The 24,497-nt window shown below is 40.2% G+C and overlaps 2 protein-coding genes and 1 pseudogene across 3 annotated transcripts; 2 read left to right on the top strand and 1 right to left on the bottom strand.

The window, feature by feature from the left end:
- Positions 1–1,703: 1,703 nt before the first annotated feature.
- LOC113152301 lies at positions 1,704–8,177 on the top strand (annotated as a pseudogene).
- A 440-nt stretch (positions 8,178–8,617) lies between these two features.
- Positions 8,618–12,325, top strand: LOC113152304 (cytochrome P450 2J2-like). 2 transcript variants are annotated; one of them, XM_026345476.1, is made up of 9 exons: positions 8,618–9,321; positions 9,646–9,811; positions 9,905–10,054; positions 10,133–10,293; positions 10,420–10,593; positions 10,681–10,822; positions 10,940–11,127; positions 11,462–11,603; positions 11,715–12,325. In XM_026345476.1, the coding sequence occupies exons 1-9, from the start codon at positions 9,130–9,132 to the stop codon at positions 11,888–11,890; spliced, it is 1,491 nt and encodes a 496-aa protein (XP_026201261.1). In that variant the 5' UTR covers positions 8,618–9,129; the 3' UTR covers positions 11,891–12,325. The 2 variants fall into 2 exon arrangements, with proteins under 2 accessions (XP_026201261.1, XP_026201259.1); XM_026345474.1 differs by having other exon boundaries at positions 9,902–10,054.
- A 462-nt stretch (positions 12,326–12,787) lies between these two features.
- hook1 (hook microtubule-tethering protein 1) lies at positions 12,788–23,286 on the bottom strand. Its single transcript, XM_026345454.1, has 22 exons — positions 23,141–23,286; positions 21,982–22,067; positions 21,454–21,526; positions 20,871–20,921; positions 20,354–20,486; positions 19,960–20,027; positions 19,694–19,756; positions 19,071–19,154; positions 17,309–17,472; positions 17,026–17,166; positions 16,231–16,432; positions 15,989–16,099; positions 15,770–15,857; positions 15,610–15,676; positions 15,380–15,520; positions 15,144–15,231; positions 14,918–14,949; positions 14,734–14,816; positions 14,532–14,632; positions 14,309–14,410; positions 14,129–14,197; positions 12,788–14,015 (listed from the first exon to the last, which is right to left on the bottom strand). Exons 1-22 carry the CDS (start codon positions 23,183–23,185, stop codon positions 13,863–13,865), a joined length of 2,145 nt encoding a protein of 714 aa, XP_026201239.1. The 5' UTR covers positions 23,186–23,286; the 3' UTR covers positions 12,788–13,862.
- Between the last annotated feature and the right edge of the window lie 1,211 nt (positions 23,287–24,497).

The following is a 24,497-nucleotide window of genomic DNA, read 5'->3' as shown; positions in this document are numbered from 1 at the left end:
GACAATAAAGCTTCTTGAATTGAGTTGACTTGACTTGATACAGTGCAATCACTGACAGATTTTACTTAGGAAACTCAGGTGCACTAATGTCTTTCTTTCTCACACCCTGTGTTACAAACAAATAAGCTAATTGTTAAACTGCTTAGTCTGCATGTTTGTTTTAGCTGGTCTGTTCATGAGCAACGGTGAAACATGAAAGAGATATCAACGTTTTACCTTGTCTACCTTACGCACCTTTGGCCTGGGAAGAAGCATCTTAGAGCAGAGCATCTGTGAGGAGATCCGATACCTGCAGGAGGAGATAGAGAAGGAGAAAGGTGGTTCACACTGAAGACAATACAACTTAAATAGCAGCAACAACCTTGTCTAAACAGTGAACTCCTCTATTTCAGGTAAACCTTTCACTACAACAGGCCTCTTCAACAATGTTGCGTCCAATATCATTTGCCAGCTGGTGGTGGGAAAATGGTTCGACTACAATGACCACAACTTTTAGATCGTGTTAAAATATCTGTCTGAAGCCTTTTGGTTACAGGGTTCTATATGGGGTCAAGTAAGCAAATGATATCACCTTTATTAGTTTCAAATGAATCTTGTTGGTATTATCAGAAACAATCCTCTCTAATCAATTTAAAGCTCAATGAATCCCATGTGGGATACTGGGTACTGGGGTTCAAATCCCAGCTGTGGCCTACCTCCAGTAGGGGTCCTTAGGCAAGACCTCCTCACGCTGCCCTGCCTACCCTTGTACCTTGTAATGACATTGGATAAAAGCGTCTGCTAAATGACTTAAATGTAAATGTAAAGACATATGGCTAAGCTAATCGTTTATCCCAGACTAGCATGCTAGCTAGCAATTAAACAATGTACGGCCGCTTTTGCAACTACTCGCGGTAAATACCGTTCTCATAAATGCAAACAAACAAACTGTTCATCAAAATCATCTCTCGTTCTTTGTTAACAGAACTTTTGCAAAGTTTATACACATTACTAACCTGAAACACAGATAAGAATTGATGAGACAGGGAGACGTGGCTTTCCTTGGCTGAGCTCTGCGCCATTAAGATGGTGCAAGACACGCTAGAGGTTACGGTGTTTGACCTAAACCACAATCTCACACTGCAACCTACTGTCCTAACAAATAACATTGTCTTGACACTAGACCACATAACCCTTTGTAAGAAAATAGGTCTTTACAGAAAAAAACACTACATCTCCGTTAATATTGATTGAAATGATTTCCATACATCTTTGAACTCACTTTGGTGATGACTAATAAAACTCTTAATTTAAGTAACAAGTCCAGTTTTAAGTTTTTTGTAAGCAACATGTATTGATGTTATGGGAACCGGGTTCTCTGTTGACATGTGACATGGTAAAGTAGGCCGATTATATAATAATTGTTTTAAGTTGTAAATCATTAACACCTAAAACAGTCCCTTCACAGTCCAGTAAGCAGCAGAAGATTGTAGAGATGTTTTTTGGGTCAGAGGGAATGGTGAAGTGTAAACTGACACTTGAATAGTTGGTGAACTGCTCATTTTTGTTTATTATTCTCACTTCAGGTTTCTTGTTACTTGCTGTGGCAGATGTTTTCTTTGTTAAAAGAAAAGTTGGTGTACTTGTGTCTGTGTTAAGTTCATTCTCACAGGTACCTTTGTACAGACCAATGGACTGCTTTTTCCTGTGTCCAGTAATACTAGTACTGGTAATGACTCAACACAAAAGTATTGAGTCATTAGTATTACGCAACTGCAGTGTTTTATGCAAGAAGCAAAACAAGACTTGAACATCACGCAGACTTTTCCCCAACTGTCTGATTGATTCTCTTTAAACATGTGGCTTTATAACCTTTTGCTGAGTTTGGACCTACACGGGATATTCCTGTTTATTTTTCTGTTTCTGCTGATCGCTGACTTCCTCAAACACAGGAATCCTCGAAACTTTCCTCCTGGACCACTGGCTCTCCCCTTTGTTGGGAATTTCTTTAGTGTGGACAATAAACATCCACACATTTATTTTAACAAGGTAATGACTGATACACAGTTTGTACTAAAGAACTTATACATTTTATGAAGCCAAGATTAGAAATCATAGTTGTGTGTTACTACAGTGTATTTTTATTTCCTGTTAATGTCTTCATCAATACATCAATAAAGAATGTTTCTGAGACACTTAGATGGAGTTAAAATTATAAATTGAAGCCATTTACCTAAAACATGCAATTTGTAATTGTATACACACTTTAGTTAATGCACAATTATGATATAAATATAGATTTTTATGAAGAAACTCACAGTAGATACTCACATCTAGTGAACAAACAATACATGGAAGTACATCTACCTGAATTCATACCTGAAAGCCCATTTGTTTCTTATTGTACATTTTACCTCTGTACATTAGTGATGTGGTTCCTTTATGTGTTGTCTACAGCTGGCTGATGTCTATGGGAATGTGTTCAGCATCCGACTTGGCAGTGACAAGTGGGTGTTTGTGTGTGGGTACAAGATGGTGAAGGAAGCTATAATGACACAAGCTGAGAACTTTGTGGATCGACCACAAAATCCAATAGCTGAGAGACTTTACTTTGGAAAATCAGGTACACAAATGTTTTTTGTTCTCCTGTCCTATGATGTTATGAAATTAGCTCCCTTAAATCGTTAACCCTTCTTGCTCCGCCTATTCCTGTGTAGCTGGTCTGTTCATGAGCAACGGTGAAACATGGAAGAGACAGCGGCGTTTTGCCTTGTCTACCTTACGCACCTTTGGCCTAGGCAGAAGCATCTTAGAGCAGAGTATCTGTGAGGAGATCCGATACCTGCAGGAGGAGATAAAGAAGGAGAAAGGTGGTTCACACTGAAGACAACACAACATAAATAACAGCAACAACGTTATCTAAACAGTGAACTCCTCTATTTCAGGTAAACCTTTCACTACAACAGGCCTCTTCAACAATGCTGCATCCAATATCATTTGCCAGCTGGTGATGGGAAAACGGTTCGACTACAATGACCACCACTTCCAGATCATGTTAAAATATATGTCTGAAGCCTTTTGGTTAGAGGGTTCTATATGGGGTCAAGTAAGTCAGTCATATCATTTCTGGTTTAATCAGTTTCAAATTAATCTTGTTGTTATTGGCAGAAACAATCCTCTCTAATCAATTTGAAGCTCAATGAGTCTGATCAATTCAATTCAATATCAATTCAATTCAGTTTTATTTGTATAGCGCCAATTTACAACAGAAGTTATCTCAAGGCACTTTACAGTGTAAGGTTTAAGACCTTACAGAAAATATTTATACAAAAAATTATAGAGAAAACCCAACAATCCCATTTGAGCAAGCTTTAGGCAACAGTGGAGAGGAAAAACTCCCTTTAGAGGAAGAAACCTCCAGCAGAACCAGGCTCATAGTGGGCGGCCATCTGCCTCGACCGGTTGGGTTGAGTGGAAAGAGAAGAGAGAAAAGAACATTGGTCTATAATTCGCTAAGACCCCTGAGTCCAGAGTAGGCTTTTTGAGTAGGGGCTTGACTACAGCAACCTTAAAAGCCTGTGGTACGTAGCCATTTGTAAAGATAGATTAATCTGATCTAATATGGACGTGCTGATCAAAGGTAAGACATCCTTGAGGAGTCTAGTCGGGATGCGATCTAAGAGACATGTTGATGGTTTAGAGGAATGAATTGCTGAAATTAATTCAGAATGATCTACGGGGAGGAAGCAGTCTAAGTACGAGCGTGGTCTTGCAGATGAGTTGTTGTACAGTCCATGCTGTATGCCGGGTGGATCTGATCATTTTTTTCTCTAATAGTTATGATTTTATTTGTAAAGAAATTCATAAAATCATTGCTGCTGAGAGTTGACGGAATACTAGGCTCAACCGAGCTATGACTCTTTGTCAGCCTGGCTACAGTGCTGAAAAGAAATCTGGGGTTGTTCTTATTTGCCTCTATTAATGAGGAGTAATATGAGGTTCTAGCTTTACAGAGGGCTTTTTTATATATTATTAATTTTGGTGACTTCCGATTGGCGTAATCGGGCGTCATTAACTCCTATGTGAATTATCATTTTACTGTATTTACGTTTATCCTTAGACAGGAGTTTTAAATAGGACTCGACGTCGCCCGCTCTGGCCCCAGGAATACACTTGACTATGGCCGCTGGAGTCTCTAACTTCATGTTTCTGACTATAGAGCTGCCAATGATCAGAGTGGGTTTCTCAGCGGGTGTGTTGCTGAGTGGGGAAAATCGATTTGAAACGTGAACCTGGTCGTGGTGAACCTTGGGCGAGTGTCTAGGGTTATGCTTCCTACGAACCGTCACCCAGCCGGCCTGACTTCCCGGCTGCTCGGGAACTGCCGGGGGACGGCCAACGGGAGCTAGGCTAGCTAGCTCCACACCAGTTACCGGGACCTGGCTAGCTGGCTTGTTTTCCACGGTGTGGGGCCGAGTCTCTAAATCACTCAGCCTCGCCTCCAATGCTGCAAATAAACTACATTTATTACAAATCCCCTTCTCACTAAAGGAGGCCGAGGAGAAACTAAGCACATGACAAACCGAGCAAGAGAGAGCAGGAGAAGAAGAGGGAGAAGCAGCCATGGCTAACAGAGTTTAGCTAGCAGACCTCACAACACAAGAAAACAAGAGTATTTAGTATTATGAATGGTCCTTAAGCAACACAGGTGTATGTTACAACTCTTACGCCAGTAATGCTTTTCGCAAACACTATGAATTTAGTTTAAAGTTGGTTACATTTAGCAAAACAAACAGAGCAACTGAATAGTGAGGCCGAGGTCGACAACAGGAAGAGATACGATACGCCTACCGTAGGAGGAGCAGCCAATGCCGGCAAATCTGTTGATCAGAATTTAACATAAATAAATGGTTTTGTTGTTATGAATACAAAATTCCCATCATCTGTTTTTCCCCAAATAGCTTTATAATTCATTCCCTGGAGTGATGAAGCACTTGCCAGGTCCTCACAACAAAATCTTCAGCCAATACAACACCATCCTAGATTTCATCAGTCAAGAAGTAGAAAAGCACAAGAAGGACATAGACCACAACAATCCCCGGGACTACATTGATGCTTTCCTCACTGAAATGGAGAAAGTATGTGAACAACTGTGTTGTCCACACAGCACTGTACAGTTGTCGATCTACTTGTTCACCTGCTAATCAATTACTACTTTCTCTTTCTCTGTATTTCTGAATAGAACAAACAGTCTGACCTGGGCTTCACTGAGACCAATCTGGCTCTGTGCTCCATGGATCTGTTTCTAGCTGGAACAGAAACGACCTCCACCACTTTGCAGTGGGCTTTGGTTTACCTCATCAAAAACCCTGAAATACAGGGTAGGTGCCAAGTGTTCACAGCCATGCCAGTTGGCTAAACATAAGCTAAGAATGATAGAAATTATGACAGCTCTGTTATGTCCCATGAAGGATTTTGTCTCATGACCTTGAACTTTTCCACATGACAAAATGGAGCTGATAGCTGCCATTTCCTCACATTCTCATCTGCCTCAAAGGTTAGAATGTGTATTATGTGACAGTGTCCTTCAGTAGACTGGTTACCTTTGTCTTGATAGTAGCCGTACTGCATCCTGTACAACCAGTTGTCCCTTTATCAGCTGAAAAGATGGAGTCTTTTCTTCTCTTTTCTTCTATACATTCACTCTGACTTGTTCTGCTTGAGCCTCATGTGACACATTTTTTGGCTGTGCTCTTATGAGACCAATACATCTGAGCTCTACCACTTAATTTAGACAACAAAGTTTTCTCCAGTGAACCACTGAACACATTTGAGCAAGTGAAGACGTTGTGGAAGCTACAGTGGCATATCAGAAAAAAAATCACTAAAGATTAAAGCAAACGAAATGTGGAATGGCGTGATGCTAAAGCCAGCGGTCATGAGGCGATGCTGCAGGCCATCCACAAACTAAGAATTAATTAATGAAATAGCAAACACTGTTGTAATCCTAGGAACAATCCTATAAATATGATACACCTCTGTTTGGAAACAGAAATAAAAATGTATCCAATTTTTTAATTCCTTGAATGTTTAGAAAAAGTCCAGGCAGAGATAGACCGAGTGATTGGACAGACCCGTCTGCCCACCATGGCCGACAGACCCAACCTGCCCTACACTGACGCTGTCATCCATGAGATCCAGAGGATGGGAAATATTGTTCCTCTCAATGTACCCCGAGTGGCTGCCAAGGACACAATGCTGGGTGGTTACTTTATACCAAAGGTACATTTAGTCAAACATTCTTAAATTCAGTTTCTGCAGGATTGCTTGGCTTTGATTTAGGGCAGAGGTATTCAACTAAAGTTTAAAGAGGTCCAGTTACACAATATTTTTGGAAGCAAAGGTCCAGAAGATTATAATGTCTAACTTTAGTTTACTTTACTACTTTTCTGCTTTATATTATCAAGTAGCCTGCATGTAATCAATACTTGACTGTCAAATCAAATTAATTCAGTACAATTCAAAAACCTTTTGACAAGTTTATTGTTGTGTAACAGTAAGACTCGCAACTTTCTATGATCACACTTCAGATTTCAGTGGGTATCTGTGTTCAAAACCTTTGTGTTTTGTCTCATAATGTCGTTTGACATTGGCTCTTTTAATAAGAGCCACAGTTTCTGAACATATCAAACACACTGGTTTAGTGCTCCCAGTGGGTACCGTATTTTCCGCACTATAAGGCGCACCGCATTATAAGGCGCACCTTCAATGAATGACCTATTTTCAAACTTTTTTCATATATTAGGTGCACCGCATTATAAGGCGCATAGAATAGACGCTACAGTAGAGGCTGGAGTTAGATGGAGCTGTGCTAAAGGAAATGTCAACAAAACAGTCAGAGTGTCAGGAGTTAGTAGGACCAATAATAAGGCCGAAGCAATCTACTCAGTTCAGTGCGTTTATTGCGGCACACAAGCAAAACTACAGCGCAAGCATCAGCTAAGCAGTCTTTTCTTTAGAAAAACACAAAAGGAGTCAATATTAATACCTGGTGAAATCAAAGTCCTTGCGTGTGCGAGTGTAACACACCAAATGTGTAACAATGTGTATTATTTGTTATTTTAGTTTCTTTTAGTTACATAAAGAAAAGATAGGAGTTTGTCCTCCAACTGTAGCCATCTCGCTTTGTTCCCTCAGAAACTCTGTTTAGTCTTCTTTACTTGGTCATCTTGTTGCTGCCTCCACTTCCGCACCATTGATTCGTTAATGTTAAACGTATATTCCCGTGTTCTCCTTCGTCACTGACTCGATATTGATCCATATATAAGGCGCATTATAAGACTTTTAGGTGCGCCTTATAGTGTGGAAAATACGGTAATACGACCAGAAAGGAGTCTGTCAAATTCCGGATTAAAAACACGAAGTCACGTGGGATGGCTTAACTCGCATTCAATTGGCCAATGCGTTCCTGCGTCCACTAAATAACTACGGTAAAGATCGCAATAGTTGCGCCGATTAAAATTAAGGTGTCCCACTCGATTTGGAATCAAAACATTCGGTTTGGTCTCTAGCTCCGGGTCCGTATGGGACAGCTTCTGGGTCCGGATCGTGGTTCACCTTGTTAGTGACCCCTGATTTAGGGTTTTTGTTTTTCAGGGTACAACCTTGATGCCAATGCTGACCTCTGTGCAGTTTGACAAGACTGAATGGGAAACTCCAGACACATTCAACCCCGGACACTTTCTAGATGCTGAGGGAAAGTTTGTGAAGAGAGAAGCTCTGCTGCCGTTCTCTGCTGGTAAACAACATTCACCTCAATCTTACAAATAACTTGAACCTACGTTGAATTTACGTTGAATCCTGTGTTCTTACACCTTCATGTGTGTGAAACCTTCAGGGAAACGTGTGTGTCTTGGAGAAGGACTGGCCAGGATGGAGCTGTTTCTGTTTTTTGTTGGTTTGCTACAGAGGTTTTCCTTCTCTGCTCCTGATGGAGTAGAACTCAGCACAGAAGGTTGTTGGAATAACACGTGTACCACATCCCTTCAAGGTTCACGCCAAGAGTCGCTGAGCATCATGAAGCGGAGAATCAGACAAGAGCAAGCACAGAATTTTGTATCCATGTATTTGCCCTCACAAGACTCACCAAATATTCAACTTGTATACAGCAAATGATTAAAATGTGTAATTAAAACGCAATTTACTGAAGGCTCTGAATCTTTTCCTCGTCCTATTCCAGATTTGAGTTTTTAATAGTATTTTAGAGAAAGTCTCAACTTTTCTGGAAATGGGGTTTGTACTTGCCCCCTTCAGTACTGAATTTATACAGACGTTTATTAAACACCAGTTGGTAATGGAAATGGAAAAAAGACCCCAGATTAATACATATTTAAAGGATCATGTGTCATTAATTTAGGGATACGTATAATATGGTCACGCCCTTAGTGAACATGTCTGGTAAACAGACTTTGTTGCGTAAAACTGGTTTTAACCTGGTGACTGATTTTTACAATTAAATGGAATTAATTTAGTAAAATGTTAATTTATATTTAGTTATAAAATGTTTATAAATAATTTAATTTCAAATAAAATGTACATGTAAACATTTCTTATTACACTTACATCACATATTACATTTAATGCACTGTTTTGTATTGGCAAAATAGTATCAGGAATGAATGAACATATAATTTGGAAGATGTTAGAGCCACTAACAATGTGCTTATTGACTCGATTTAGCAATGTCATGCTTAAAAGTTAATTCTCCCATCCAGTGTGAAAACAAACATGAAACTCCTGCCCTGTGAGAACAATTACAGAACCGGAAAATCCCACTTCACCACATCATAAGCTGATTCTGTTAGGGGTACAGCTATCATTTCAAACAGAACAGCTTCCTTTGGGAAATAGACACAGCACACATGGTGCATAAAGCTGTCTTTTTACTGTTCTCGTTCATTTGGACATTGAGAGCATGTTAAGTCTGTGTTCTGCACTTGAGTAACGAAGGGCTGACCCCACTCTCTGTCACACACATAAATCAGTATTTCCACATAAACTGTGAGTCAGCAGAGGACCAGCCCACCTCTAATTGGAAATAGATGATGAGATAGATTCTCTTGCGCCTCTCAGCTGCTACATTGCTTCATAATGTGGCTCTGGGGTTTGTTTCTGTGGCTTGATCTGAGGGGGATGCTCTTCTTTATTTTCACTGTTCTTCTCATAGTGCATTTTGTGAACAAAAAGGATCCACCCAACTTTCCTCCTGGACCACTGGCTCTCCCTTTCCTAGGAAATGTGTTCAACATTGAGCATAAACAGCCCCACATTTATCTAACTAAGGTAAGATTAAAATGTAAACATATCAGTTTCCATACTATTTCTTTATATGGATTATGAAGACAACTTAAAATGACAATAAATAGTCTTTGAGTCATATCACTGCTACTTCAATATACAATCCCAGCTTCTTTTGAGTTAGACTGGTCTGTAGGTTTGTGAGTCATTGATAGAACATATTCAAACATATATAGTGAAAAATCTTTGCTAGAAATCTGTTGATATTTAAATGCAATGTTAGCAATAAATAGTTCTGGAAATGCATCTTTGTCAGAGTCACATGCCAGACAACAGGCCACTTATTCTCCTGTGCTCCTGTGTCCACAGCTCGCTGATGTTTATGGGAATGTGTTCTGCATACGCCTGGGACGACACAAAACAGTGTTTGTGTCCGGGTGGAAGATGGTGAAAGAAGCTCTAGTGACACAGGCGGACAACTTTGTGGACCGGCCTTACAGCCCGATGGCGAACAGGATTTATTCAGGAAACTCGGGTAACTCACACAAACCTAGAGGAGACACATGGAGGACATTTCTATTATACTGCCTAAACCTGAGTTGTTCCTCTTTTTTTTCTGTCTCAGCAGGTCTTTTCTTCAGCAATGGGAAGGTGTGGAGGAGACAGCGGCGTTTTGCCATGGCCATGCTACGCACCTTTGGTCTGGCAAAGAGCTCCATGGAGCAGAGCATCTGTGAGGAGAGTCGACATCTCCAGGAGGCGGTCGAGAAAGAGAAAGGTTTGCAAAATAACACAACAGCAAAAGACACAGATAAATAGTCGACTAAAATATAACAAAGACATTCCCTCTATTCAGGAGAGCCATTTGACCCTGTGCCGCTCTTAAACAACGCTGTGGCCAACATCATCTGCCAGATAGTGTTTGGGAGACGGTTTGAGTACAGTGATCAAAGCTTCCAGAGGATGCTGAAGAATCTGACTGAGATGGCCTACCTGGAAGGCTCCATCTGGGCTCTAGTAAGATGAGAATACAGACCTGGCATTTAGCCTTTTGATTTTTAATTCCTCAGCCGTCCCGAGATCTTTACTTGCCCCTGGATAAAAACCACACCACTGAATAAACCCTGTTTCCCCTACAAACAGCTATATGACTCATTCCCAGCACTGATGAAACACCTGCCAGGGCCTCACAATGACATCTTCAGCAACTCTAAATCTCTGGAGGCCTCTATCAGGGCAGAGATAGAGAGGCACAAGTTGGAACTGGACCCCAGCAACCCACAAGATTACATTGACACCTTCCTGGTAGAAAGCCAGGTATGGGTTTTACATTCATTTGAAAAGAATTGTTCAAATAAGAAGCCAAACGTGACGTATGCGTATCCTCTCTCCACCCTGCCTCAGCACAACAGAAATTGTGAAGTGGGCTTCAATGAAGACAACCTGGTTCTGTGTTGTGTGGACCTGTTCCTGGCTGGGAGTGAAACCACTTCAAAAACCCTACAGTGGGGTCTCATCTACCTCATCAAGAACCCTCACATCCAAGGTCGACGATCAGATAAGATCAACTTTTATTGATTTCAAATAACAGAAGAGGAATGTGTTGAAGATCAGCGTCAAACACATTTTAAATATATATATTTTTTGTTATTTTACCTGTTAGTGAAAGTCCAGGCAGAGATAGACCGAGTGATTGGACAGAACCGTCTGCCCACCATGGCCGACAGACCCAACCTGCCCTACACTGATGCCGTCATCCATGAGATCCAGAGGATGGGAAACATTGTTCCTCTCAATGGATTTAGAATGGCCACCAAGGATACAACGCTGGGTGGTTATTTCATCCCCAAGGTACATCCACCACAGTACCCATGGAAATGAAACAGCTCTGTCCGTTTCCTAGTGTTTACTAGAAACCTAATGTGCAGTGGTGGAAGAAGTCAAAACAATCTTCTTTTGCAGTTACAGTCATTTTAATTTGCTTAAGGTCATGCTCACTTACATGAAACCATGAGGTCAAAATACATTTACTGTCTATGCTGTATGTGTAGTGTATATTTAAGAAAGCTCGCATCAAGATACATGCATGTCAGCAAACACTCTTTGATTAAACCATATATTTCTCAAACATTTTGTACTATAAATATAATTTTGAAAACTGCATAGCTTTTTTGTGGTTTTGCAGGGAACCTCTGTGATGCCCAACCTGACCTCGGTGCTGTTTGACAAGACTGAATGGGAGACTCCGGACACCTTCAACCCCGGACACTTTCTAGATGCTGGAGGCAGGTTTGTGAGGAGGGATGCATTCTTACCTTTCTCTGCAGGTAAACGTTCCATTCAGTTGAAACATTACACAGTTCTGGGAAACCTGAACTACACATGTACTGCCCGTCCAAAAAATAAATAAATAATAAAAAGGACACGGGTTTCTGCAGGAAAGCGTGCATGTCTGGGAGAAGGCCTGGCAAGAATGGAGCTGTTTTTGTTTTTCGTCAGTTTGTTCCAGAAATATACTTTTTCGTCTCTGGATGGAGTGGAGCTGAGTACAGAAGGAATCATAGGAGCCACACGCACACCGCTTCCTTTTCAGATCTACGCAAAGGCCCGCTGAATTCTGCAACTACCTGTATTCCCACTAAAGTAAAACCAAACAATGTTATACATTTTTTAAAAATAGTGTCTAGTTTTCCCCAGCAGTACCAAAATGTCAGCACCATTCATGCTTTAATCAGAATAATCGAAAGCATGTGTGTGAGATGTTGGAGCAGATAGTGGCACAGAAACGTTTAATGCAATAAGAAATGAAGGGGAATCATAGCATGTTTTCTGCTTTGCCATAACACACAACTGCATCATGTGTGCCTGTGTGTTGAATTAACCTTAGACTGAATGCAGTTACAGTATGTAACCAGCAAGTAGCAGCAAAACTCTCCTATCAACGGTTAATGGCAAGTACTAATATTTCATTAATCATGTCTGTGAACTCTTGGACCTGTCTGTGTATCTCAAAGAATTGAGTTGTGCTATTATAAAAATAAATGTGTAAGTTGCCTACATTCAAGCTTGGATCTATCCTGGATGCGGTCAGTTTGCTTTCTATAATGACTACTGTCAAACCATGTGTGAAGCGATTGTGAATAGTGTTGGGTGCAGCAGTTTCAGCTGTTTTTTTCAAGACTTGTTAATAATGTAATAATAATGATAATTTTAAACTTGGATTGACCACTTCTTAACATAAAAAAAAACACATTTTACTACAAAAAATTATTTATTTATTCACAAGAAAACCAAATTTTAGGTTCCTAATTTCCTGAAAAATCCTAACGTCTTCCTCACCTTACTTTATTTACACACAGACATATGATACTACGCGGGTAGTTTCTGCACTGCGCTACGTTTCATTATGTGTTTCAATATAACTGACAATGCTTTTTAATCAGAAATCTACAATTAGCATCGAAAGCAACTGAAAATCAAAGCACCTTTACATACATCTATAGATCATAAATTGTAAAACCATAACAAAATGTCTTTTTAGTGTTGCAAACATACAGAGAGACAAGGCAATAAACAGCAAATTCATGTTGTGACATTAGTTCAACTTAACTTACAACCCCAGAACCTCAGACAGCCAATAACGCATCATCATTCTGAACTTCCAGGTCACAGACTGAAAGCATGACCATTAAGTACAAGATTAGTTGCAGGAGTAGTTAAATTCTTAAGTTACATTTTGAAGGTCCTGATTATGTCATTTATCGATGAAAAGCTGGTGTTAAAATCTTCTATACTTCGGTTGTACAACTTCCAAGATTACACTCATGATTACTTAACAAAATTCAAGATATTCAGCAAATATAAAGATCTGCCAGTGAAGTCAAATCACACTTTAGAAAGGATAGGATAAATAGCCCTGGATTTCTAGATTTCTAAGATTTGTCATTACAGCGTCTCAGAGGTCAATTACCTAGAATGACTTGTGGGATTTTCACAGCTTTACATGATGGGTTTGTTTTGTTTTAGTAAAAAACTAAGTTTGATGCTTGAATGCAGTTGGTGGCCAGCACCAGTACAGCATTTCCTCAAAGACAAAATAACTCTTTCACTGCATAGTGAGATGTACATACATCAGTTGTACATACATCCTTCATCTTTAGTTACCTTTAGTTGGTGTTCAAGTAAGCATTAAAAAAAAATAATAATCACATGTATGTACATAACATGATCCAATTTTCAATAAAGATATTAAGCATTTATTTACATCTCTTTAATTATAAGATAGCAAATGCTGAACTGATTATAGCAAGTACTGAGTCACAGCAAACACACAGGGCAGAATCTATGGCTGAGACAGTGCGTGTTATTTTACCTAGTGAAGTGAACACAAATTGTGGTTTCTAAATTAGCTTGTAGGCTTTGTCTAGTGGGACAGTATGGTATAACCTCAGGTGTTCAATAAGTAAGTGCTCACTGGTTTCAATCAGCTCATCTGTGACTAACCCTGGGCGCTGACAGAAGATGTGTTTAAGGTCACTTGAGTGGGAGGGTACTTTTCCCTTGACTGAATTTGGCTCTGACGAGGTCTACTTGGAGGTAGTGGCAGACACAGCAATTGTCTGGCGTGGTGCATTTGAAACTTGTCGCTGCTGGGACAAGAAGGACTGTCCCGGGGACAGCACGGAGGAGCTGCGGCCACCGAGGCGTGACTCAATGGCCAGCTTTTGAAAGTTCAGACTCTGAGAATGATGAAAGACAAATTGGCAGAAGAGACTATAGAGTGTCACTGATGTCAAAAAAAAGCTAGGATGTACAGTAAATCAGATAATCCACTGTGATTTTTCCCTCATACCTTGTTATACCACGCTGTGACGATCAGCTTCTCCTCATACTCTCTCAGTCTGGCCTGCTCACATTGACGCTAGAAGGAAAAATAAATTTGACTTAAAAATAATACTTTATAACCATCCTGCATTTTTCTATTATAAACAAAAGACTTAAAAAAAAAAAAAAAGACAAAGTGCAGCTTTACTTCCAGGTTGACAATCTGTTTGTCCCTGTCAGCCAACTGGTTCCTCAGAGCCTGGATCTCAGCTGTGGCTGGATTCAGTTTAGGGTCCAGTGCTCGGATTACCTAATGGAGAGGTAGCAGTGGAAAAGGCTGAAATACAGCACGGATACTGTGAAAACCTGTGGACTTTGTGTTTTAGGTATTCACATGCACGAACACTAAAAGGTAAATCCTGATCACTCACATTGCGAGCCTTTTCCAGGTACATTTTGTACCTCTCTTCCATGGCCCGCATGTCATCGTCTTTCTTCTTCAGAGCAGCCATCAGCTCCTCCACCTTTGAGGCTTTGTGGCAAACAGAAAAACAATGAGCCATTAAAGATACAATGTTGTATCGATACAGACACTATTTCAATTAGACTCGTGAATGATGACGTAAGACTTACAGGTTTGAGTGTTGTCGGGCTGAAGGTCCTCCAGCAGCTCCTTCTTCTTCATTATTTCGTCCTGAGCCTCGTTCAGTTGGACCCTGAGGAAACAAATGCTGTATTTACCTCGCTCTGCTGAACAATGTAAATTAATTTCACATTTCTGGTTTTATCGCTGCACTGCTCCAAGTGTCATACTTACATGTGTGCATCGAGTTTCCGCTTCAGGTTTGACTGAAAATAAAAATTAAAGAAAACACGGGTTTAAATAATTTTTAAGAATTCCCACCACAAAATAAACAAATAAAATACTGTACAGGGACTATTGAACAAGTGAGGTTTTCTTGCATGAAACTGCAAAGTCTAATAAGATTAACTCTGCAGGACACTCCCTCTACATTAGTGCCAGTGCATGGTTTCACACTCACATCATCAGGTTTGGCCGCCTGACTCTGCAGCGCCTTCTGAAGATCTTCAATCTGCTGCTGCAGCTCACTGATCCGCTCTCGACTCAGTCTGCAGATTTATCACAGAGGAAAACACATTAACATGCAGGGAGGATACATGATGTATTATGAGCAACAAAGCACAGTGACTATTGAAAATAATTTACATTTTAACCACACCTCTAACTGACTTACAAAGAGACACAAACTCTGTTCACCTGTTCTCAGTGTCCAGTTCACTGCGGGTTTTATGGGCCTCCTCCAGCTGGGCTTGCAGGGCAGCAATCTTCTCTCTCTCGTATTCCTCCTGCTGCACCCTCAGCATCTTGTTTTCATGCTGCAGCCTGATGAATTTCTCCCTGAACAACCACAAACAAAAAGTCAGGGTTCTCAGACATAAAGACACACACAGGAGCACAGAGAAAACAAATCCTATGGTGACTATTACCTGTACTCAATGGGTATTAACTCAGCTGCCAGGTTATCATGGCTGGGACTCCCAGAGGGAAGCATTCCTACATGAACGGATTATGCAAGTGTTAGAATATTAAAGTGAAGAGTGGATAAGCACCATCGTTACTGTGATCTTTGACTTTCCAATGAGGTACCTGCTTGGGAGAGCTGGTGCTGTTGAGCCTGAGTGCATCGTAGCTCCTCATTGATCTCCTTCAGAGAATCTCTCTCAATGATGATCCTCTAGTAGTGGCATAAGAGTTGGGCAGACATTTTAAAACCAACGTGTCCAGTAATTACTGTTACAACAGCTACAGAAGAAAAACTCAAATCTTGCTGCCATTTCTTTCTACAAATTCTAAAAGCTGCCACACCTCTTTCTCCTTCATCACTAATTCATGCTTTTCCTCCAACTTCTTCATCTCAAAGGCCAGATTATCTGCACGTCTCGTCTCCTCAGACAACTTCCTGTGTAGCTCCTGGACCTATCACAAAGTAAGTAATAACACAAATAAAAATGCATCTGCTTTACAGACAAACATGAAGCACTGCGTGAGATTTATTATGTGCCTTTTAATTTAGGGTGGATTTTCAAGCACACTTGCATATCATTTACCTGTCTCTTGTATGTCTCAAGCTGTGCGCGGGCGGCGTTGGCCTTGCGCAGCTCCTCCTCTAAGCTGACAGTGTTTTGCATGTATGTCATGTTGTTCTCCTCGAGCAGCTTCATCTGCCGCTTCAGATCACCCAGGTTCTCCAGTTTACGCTTGTACGTTTCCACTGAGGCTTCTAACATCACTACTCGATCTGAGCAGTTCCTGTGAATACCACAAATATACACAAGCATCAGTGAACATGCTCATGCGTAAAGCGTAAGAGAAGTGAGTAAACGTCTGAACGATAGTGAACAATATACAGTAGAAAAGCTGCACTCATGTAAAGTCGTGCTTGAATGATTATCAACCCTTTAGTGAACCTAAAAGTTCAGTATTAGTGCAAAACACCTTTTTACCTCTGAGATGAAATGTGAAGAACCTACAATCGTTGCTCTATTGTAACTGTGAGAAAGACCTGTTGTTCAGCTCTAATCCCAATATAATCATCTGTGTATTCAGGTTTTCCCCACTTCTCCCTGCTTGTGCTCAAGCAAGAACTATCGTCTTTGTCAAAGCCAGCAAAAAGCTACACCAGCTTATTTCACTGATTAGTTCCTCTTGTCTGGTCCAGGCCTTCTCGCTCCACCTAACTGGTCCAGCTGTCTGTTAATCTCTCATTAGGAGGCAACAAAAGAAGAACGCTGCTTTTCTATTTTGCTTTTGTTTGCTTATTTCTTGTTTGCTCTGTAGTCTTAATTAAAGGTCATCACCAGGCCTGATTAACACACAGTATGCATCCTCACACAGACACAAACCTCAGCACATCCAGTTCATCTTTGAGAGCTCGAGATTCTTCTGCTAGACTGGTGAGCTCGTCATTACGGTGCTGAACCTCGATCAGCTGCTTCTCCAGCTCTTCACAGTGGATGCGGTAGTCATCCTTCGCAGCCTCCAGCCTAAAAGATAAAAACACACATTCATCTTTTACAGCCATCTTTTTTTAAATGGTTTGTTTGAACAGGCTGTTATCAGCTCAGAAACAGGCGGTTTTATGTGCAGTGAGCACAGTAGCACCACAATAAGCAGTGACAAACAAACCTGAAGTTTTCTTCCTGCAGTGTCTCCAGCTGTTGCTGTAACTGGCTGTGTTTCCTTCCTGAGGGTGTGCTGGGATCATCAAATGTGTCAAGTTGATTGGCTCGGTCTGTTAGGACATCATTCTCAGCCAGTAAGCTGTTCCGTTCCTCTTGAAGAGCTGCCACCTGTCCAGGTTGAACAAAATGTTGGACCCACCACCACAAGTGATTTTCATTTAAAATTAAAATAGATTAAATGTAGTAAAATTACTTTCATCCGTCAGCAGGAATATGTCGGGATGTTACGTTTTGTTTTGTTCAATTATTTCATGCAAAAGAGCAAAGTTACGTCAGAGCATCACAAGACCCCCAAGACTCTTCCTCTCCCAGCTTTTAAATCAAACAGTGCAGTTAATCCATGCTGGAAGCTGAGCACAGACAAAGTGCACTTTAAGCAAACAAGTTAATACAAGGTTAGTTGTATTTTTCACTCATCTCACACCTCGTATATTTTTTTACAACCAGACACCGACTATTATTCTGAGGTTAAGTTTATATTGTTTAAGTTCTGCATGTCTAATTAAGAAATGAAAACTTTGAACAATATCTAACATTGTATAATATAGTATCATGTGTCATACAAACAGTACGATACTACATACAGTGACTACATGGCAAATTTATGAATAATAACACTTTCCACTATTATGTATTATATTTACACATATCAATAATAATAAAAAAAACTTAAGAAGCATTCATTTTGTTGCCTTTAAATTTCAGTTTGCTTGAAATCATTATTTTTGACTTACCATAAGCTTAAAAAAAAAACAAAAAAAAAAAAACACACCTTTACATGAATAAACACTATTACAGAAGGCTTTTCCAGCCCTGTCTTCAGTCCCCTTTTCTATCTATCCTGTAAGCCTATAGAAACAATATGTTGAAATAATGAAATTTCACCAAAGGAAGACGAAAAAAAAAAAAAAAAACACACACACACACACACACAATATATTTAAAAAACACAGCACAACCTGTTTTGAACAGAATACCGAATTAGTTGTCTGTTAGCGGAGTTAAAATAAACGTGAGCAGCTGGTTTAGATGGGTTTAGTTTTGCTAAATGGTCGGCCAAACTTACCTCGCTGCGACGAGGGTTGAGTAAAACTGGGGACAGAACAAATCAATCTGTCAAGAGTCCAGGTGAACACTTGATCAGTGGCTATGCTAAATTTAGTGCGGCTGTCCAGTGCTGAGTGAGGCCTAGCACTGGCACAGTTTGGGCTGGCTGCCGTGGTGGGAGCCAGCAAAGCCCAGACTGTAAGCTCACAGTCCTTCTGCCACAGCAGCTCCAGACAATGGACCCAAACATTACAGCAAAATACACAACTCCAGTGTGTACTGAAGCACAGGAATCTGCGTGTGGTGTGTGGAGACACGGAGAGCTGAATACTGGCAAACCTATAGACACTATTGGGGCTAGACAGCTGTATAGAAATCATATTGATGTAAGCTCCTGTTCAAAGGTTTTGGATCACTTCGAACCGTTTAATTCATTTTTGTAATATTTCATAATATTCAATTGATCAGTGTGTAAATTTAATAATGCTGTAAATGGCTATCGTACAGAGAAACAGTTGCTTTTTTCCTACTACTGGCACATTATGTATATACACACACATGGAAACCTGTTGTTTACTATGAAAACATACATTTCGAAGTGACCCTAAACTTTTGAACTATAAATGCTCAAGCACTTGAAATATGAGCTCTGTGTTCACCTGTATGTCCAGCTCTTCACAGCGTTGGGATAATGCTTCCTTCTCTGCCAAAAGTTCAGTGAGGTCTTCCAGGGCTTTTTTTAGCTGAACACATGAATGGACAGAATGAGAGTCAATATTTGAGCCCTGGAAATCTCTGCACAATGGTCATACTCTTCCTCAAACAGACTATTAATGACACTAGTTGTTTAAACAGTACATTGGAGCTATGAGGATACCTTAAAGATGACTGGTTGATCAACCATCAGAAAGTTAACCATTTAAAAGCCCTCTCTTTCTCCCCATATTTCCCTGTGTGCCTTCTCCTGTCAAACTATCAAATCAGGGCTAAAATACCCCCAAAAAACATCAAGCAAAATATTTAGGTTAAAAAAACTTCCGTGTTAACTGGGATTTTAACATAATCCTTTCATTAATCTCAGATTGCTCATTAAACTTAAGAGATTCTTGTTGTGTTTAAACTGCAGTGGTTAAATTAACAACTGATGTGTTTTTTTCCACACTCTTGTTTTGCTTAATATATGAATATTCAAAGTATCTCGTCAGAAAATTTCAGTGCAGAACTTTACTAAAATAATAACATGTTCCCTGATTCAAAGGAATCACGTAATAATAACACTGACCTGCTGTTCCAAGTCCCCTGACAGCTCCGCACCAAATGGAGCTGTGGTCTCTTTACTCAGGAGCTGGAGAGAGAAAAAAACATCACTGGGTTCATTAGCTGCAAAGTCTCAGTCTATTTTATTCTTGTACATTCTCTGTCCACTGTCAGAAACTTCTGCTGCAGAAGCTGCTTTGAGGCAAATTACAGCTGCAAAGCTAAGCTTTTCTAGACACTTGATATCTCTGATTTGACTACTGGTAAAAGATGGTATTGAGATGGACTGACCTCCTGGATTGCTGTCATGACAACATGCTGCACAGACTCCTCCAAGGTCATGATGATTTGAATGTATTCTGGCAAAGCAGTAAGAGAGAATAGTCAAATATGCGTGCACTGAATAGATAATTTATTGTTTTTAATCATGTGTGCTCCACCTCCAAATATAATAGTGTCATCACTGATATCCCAGCATGGCTGCCTGATGGGCTCTGCCTTTGTCAGTGGCTTGGCACAACAATAATTAAACACTGTTCAGCTGACAGCCTTGAGAGCCTAACTGGATTTTGACACAACCATCCCTGCTGTAGCTACACCATACAGCTCATGTATACCTCAGTTATTTGAGAATCCATCTAGTTTGTGCAGACAAATTGAGTGAAACATACAAGCAGTCACAAACCTTGTTTACGCTCACATCTGACAGCACAGCCCAGTACAAGCTGCAGCAGCCTCCCCATCTCCACAGGGTTTGAATGCTCAGCCACCTTGACCAGATCTGGCAAGGTGAAGTCTGAGATCTCCTGGGCCAAGACCTGATGATACAGTGGCAGAGATATTGCACCTGAAAGTGTACTAGCATACACAATTACAATAAATGAAACTTCATTGACTTTGAAAGTTGCGTCTGTCAACAGTAGAGGCAGTAGAGTCTTGCTACAACTAAGAGGATTGCTGAACAAAATATTTCAATCATGTGTTGGTCTAGCCACTTAAATACTGAAACTGAAATTCCAGATTTAATGCCTGTTTTGATCTAAACTAAAGGTTCCGGAGGCTTTTCACTATGTAAACAATGCTTACTACAACTCCCACAAGACCTATGAACTGACTGACACTCATAAACTGCAGGTGTTTCCTCCAGTAATGTGCACACACATGGGAGATGGTGTATCCTGAATACAGTGGCCACTACCTACCTCATTATAATAATCAACCACCATCTGAAGGATTTTCTTCAGGTTGCTCATCTGGGGAGATCACACACAGATAAAATATTATGTACTTAGTTTACAGAGAAAATGTGGATAGACGCACAACAAAGAATTCACAATTTATGTTCATGCAATGACAAAAATAAATGAAAATAGCCCACATTTTGACATAGAAGAATTTTAAGGATGGCTCTTTTAAGTGTCCCAGCAAGACTGACATGCACTAGGAGTAAATCAGCAAAATGAAATTCAGCCGCAGTAAAGCAGTAGCAAGGGAAAAAAAAAATCACAATGGCAGCACAACAGGAAGAAAAAGGAATGACATGCAATCACCCTTATCTGGACAAACATACATGTACACATTTCACCAGAAGACTCAGATCGCAGGTTCAGAGTGCAGGCTAAAGACAGGAACAGCAGCCCTGGAGCAAGTAGGAGGTCAGTGTCAAGGACAGCTGAGCAGGGTTGAAGCAAATGGAAGATTTAGCACACAGGGGTTCAGCAAAATATGAAGAGCAAAGTCAGCAAACAGGTGGCAACATGGGAGATGGATGGCAGCACTTTGTACCTTCAGTCTCCAGTTGTCTTCCACATCTGTTTTGATACGACTGAGCCATCCATCAGTGAACCATGCTGGGTCTCTGCACAATTATTCCAGAGAAAGAAAGTTGTTCCATTAGATAACATTGAAATTATTTATATCCGTTTGGCCATATTAAATGTACTGTAGATGATGTTAAGTACTGTCACTATTTTTATCTAGGTTATTTACTTCCTACATTTCCCAGAATGTCTTTCAATAATCCCTGGAAGAGTACTGCTGATTGTTGTTTGGTTTGCTTTGATACTGCTTTTTGGACTCTAAAGGCTGCCGTCCAACGAGTAACCAACAAACATTTCTGACAAACAGTAGATTTCTCCCTGTGCAAATAAATACTGATGAAGGTTATCAAAGTACCACTGTACAATTATTGTGAGGGTGTAGTTATTCTTTTCATCACAGAGTATCTAAATATTCAAATTAATTGGGCAGATCTGGACAAACCCACAGTACGCATCTTTTATTCCTGTGTCTATATTAAGTGTGTGTTCTCACATCTGATGCAGTGCCTGCGATATTGCCGCTCCAGTGGTCAGATCTTCCACTGTTCTGCAGGGTGCAGGAGTGTTAAAGGTCTGCAGCTGTGTAGCAGAAAACACAGCAAACATTGTTAGCGTGGCAGTGACGTACTGTCAGTAGCAATGAAGTGAGGTTGGAAGATACACAGTGGATACACGGTAGACTGATGACAAACAACAGATAACTTGCAAAGACACTACAAGAGCTTTAGTGAAGATGTAAATAATTCAAGCAGATGCCAAGTTGTAAGGTGAACTCTCCTAGACAAACATTTCAAATACACAGCTCAATTGTGTCCAGTAAACAGTATCCTGGTGTGTACTGATTACCAAATATATCTAAAGAATAACAGTTTGAGATTTTAGTCCGTAAGAAATTGACCACCATTCATTAAACTTTTAAAGATATGTGTGTTACTACAGTTTTTGTGGCATGTAGTCCAGGTGGGATCACTTCTTCAAACCTCTTATTAACTGATGCTGTTGTTCAACAAACACATAAGTAACTCATGGCTTAGATACTGAGGCAGGATTGAAAAGTCTGATGAACCTGACACGGGTCCCTATCCTATTACTAACCCAACAAGACAGCCAACAAAACATGGATTCACGCCCATGAGAAGGGACAGGTGCAGAAAGGCTGGCTAGCTTAGTTATATTAGGTGTCAGGTAAATGGAGCTGCTTTACTGCTGCTGGTGTTAGCTGCATTTAACCGGTTACATAACGTCAACAAATGATCCACAAATATCTCCAGGTTCATTGGATTAGGGCTCTAAATCCAGTGAGGATCAACTAAACTGAAGGATATTGTAGTCTTTGTAGCTGCTAACAGGTAGCTAACTTCCTCTCGTTATCCATTAGCTGTATGTTGTCTCTCCTCTTGCTAATGTCCAGTTGCCGGTGGGCTGACACAGAAGCACAGTATATGAAATAAATGGCAGCTGGAGATCATCTTTGCACAAACGACCCAACTCACTGAAGACATCTGCATTAAATGGCTCACAAGCCTCATTTTCCTCAGGCTGCTGGCGAACAGTGTTCAGTGGTCAGTGACACCTCCACCACCTACGAACAGGTAACGCTAACAAACTTCCAGTCATATCAAGCGTCACATTTACGTGGGGCAAAAACTCACCCATATTATGAGGCTCTCGACCAGCGCCACTTTGTTATCGTCCATTTGTAGGGTTTTAGCTAGAAGCTAGATATTTTCTCCACCTGTCAGCAAAGCTCTTCCGCTCCTTTCCTCTGCATTTGACCTCACCTGCTGCCAAGAGGTAGACCTTTAACGATAAATACGTAGTTTGACGACGGACGACGGCCGCTCCGCCATAACAACAGCGTAGGATGTACGTGAATGGCGTAGCTTCTTACTTCTTCGACGTTTACGTGCTTGAAGCCGGGGGGGTGCGCCACCCAATCCGTATTAAGATTTTAGATGATTGACGGCTATTAAAACTACATTATAGCCAATCACCGAGCATGATCTGCGATTAGTCCACGCCTCTTTTGTCAAAACATTTGGCATCTGTGTGTCAATCAGACTGTTTCTGTTCATCATGGAGATCAAGTTTATTAATCTGTGTGTCAATCAGACTGTTTCTGTTCATCATGGAGATCAAGTTTATTAATCTGTGTGTCAATCAGACTGTTTCTGTTCATCATGGAGATCAAGTTTATTAATCTGTGTGTCAATCAGACTGTTTCTGTTCATCATGGAGATCAAGTTTATTAATCTGTGTGTCAATCAGACTGTTTCTGTTCATCATGGAGATCAAGTTTATTAATCTGTGTGTCAATCAGACTGTTTCTGTTCATCATGGAGATCAAGTTTATTAATCTGTGTGTTACCAGGGAGTGGTTGAATACAAAGAAAGAAGAGTTTATGTTTTATGAATATTATGAATTACGTTAATCAAAGGAAAAGCTGAAAAAGTAACAAAAGCCTCAAACAGATTTACAGCAAACTTTAAACTAAGTATTTTAACAAATGTAGATTTGTTCTTTCTTTTTATAATAAAATTAGTTATTTTTGTTTGTTTTTTTGTTTCTTTGTTTGTTTTTTTTTATAACCTTTTTGAATGTTTGACCTCATTTTGTCTGTCAGCTGTGCACGTGACAGCGCTTGCAGGTGTTGTTAATGTTAATCACCTACAGCCTTATTCAACAGCCCATATTAACCAGACTTTGCTGCAATAAACACTGTTCCCAGCAGCGACTATAAGCCTGGCAACAGGCCAACCCTTGTCTAATGGTAAATGATTTATCATGGCTACAATAAAGTCACTTTATCAATTTCTAAATCTCACTTCAATGTTTAATTGAAATTCAGAAGCTACGTTGTGTTCTCACAACTAATAGCTTCAGTAATAGCTAAGATAAGAAATTTCACGTGTCTCCTGCTCTCTTAAATCAAATTATGGAAAATTCCAAACAAATAATTTGTTTCAAATGTTGTATAATGTTAACATGTAACTTTATCACATATTCAT

Source organism: Anabas testudineus, chromosome 4 (assembly GCF_900324465.2).
Source record: "Anabas testudineus chromosome 4, fAnaTes1.2, whole genome shotgun sequence".
Classification (NCBI taxonomy): Eukaryota; Metazoa; Chordata; class Actinopteri; order Anabantiformes; family Anabantidae; genus Anabas; species Anabas testudineus.
The sequence above is the reverse complement of the archived record's forward strand: the minus strand, read 5'-3'. Positions and strand labels throughout refer to the sequence as shown.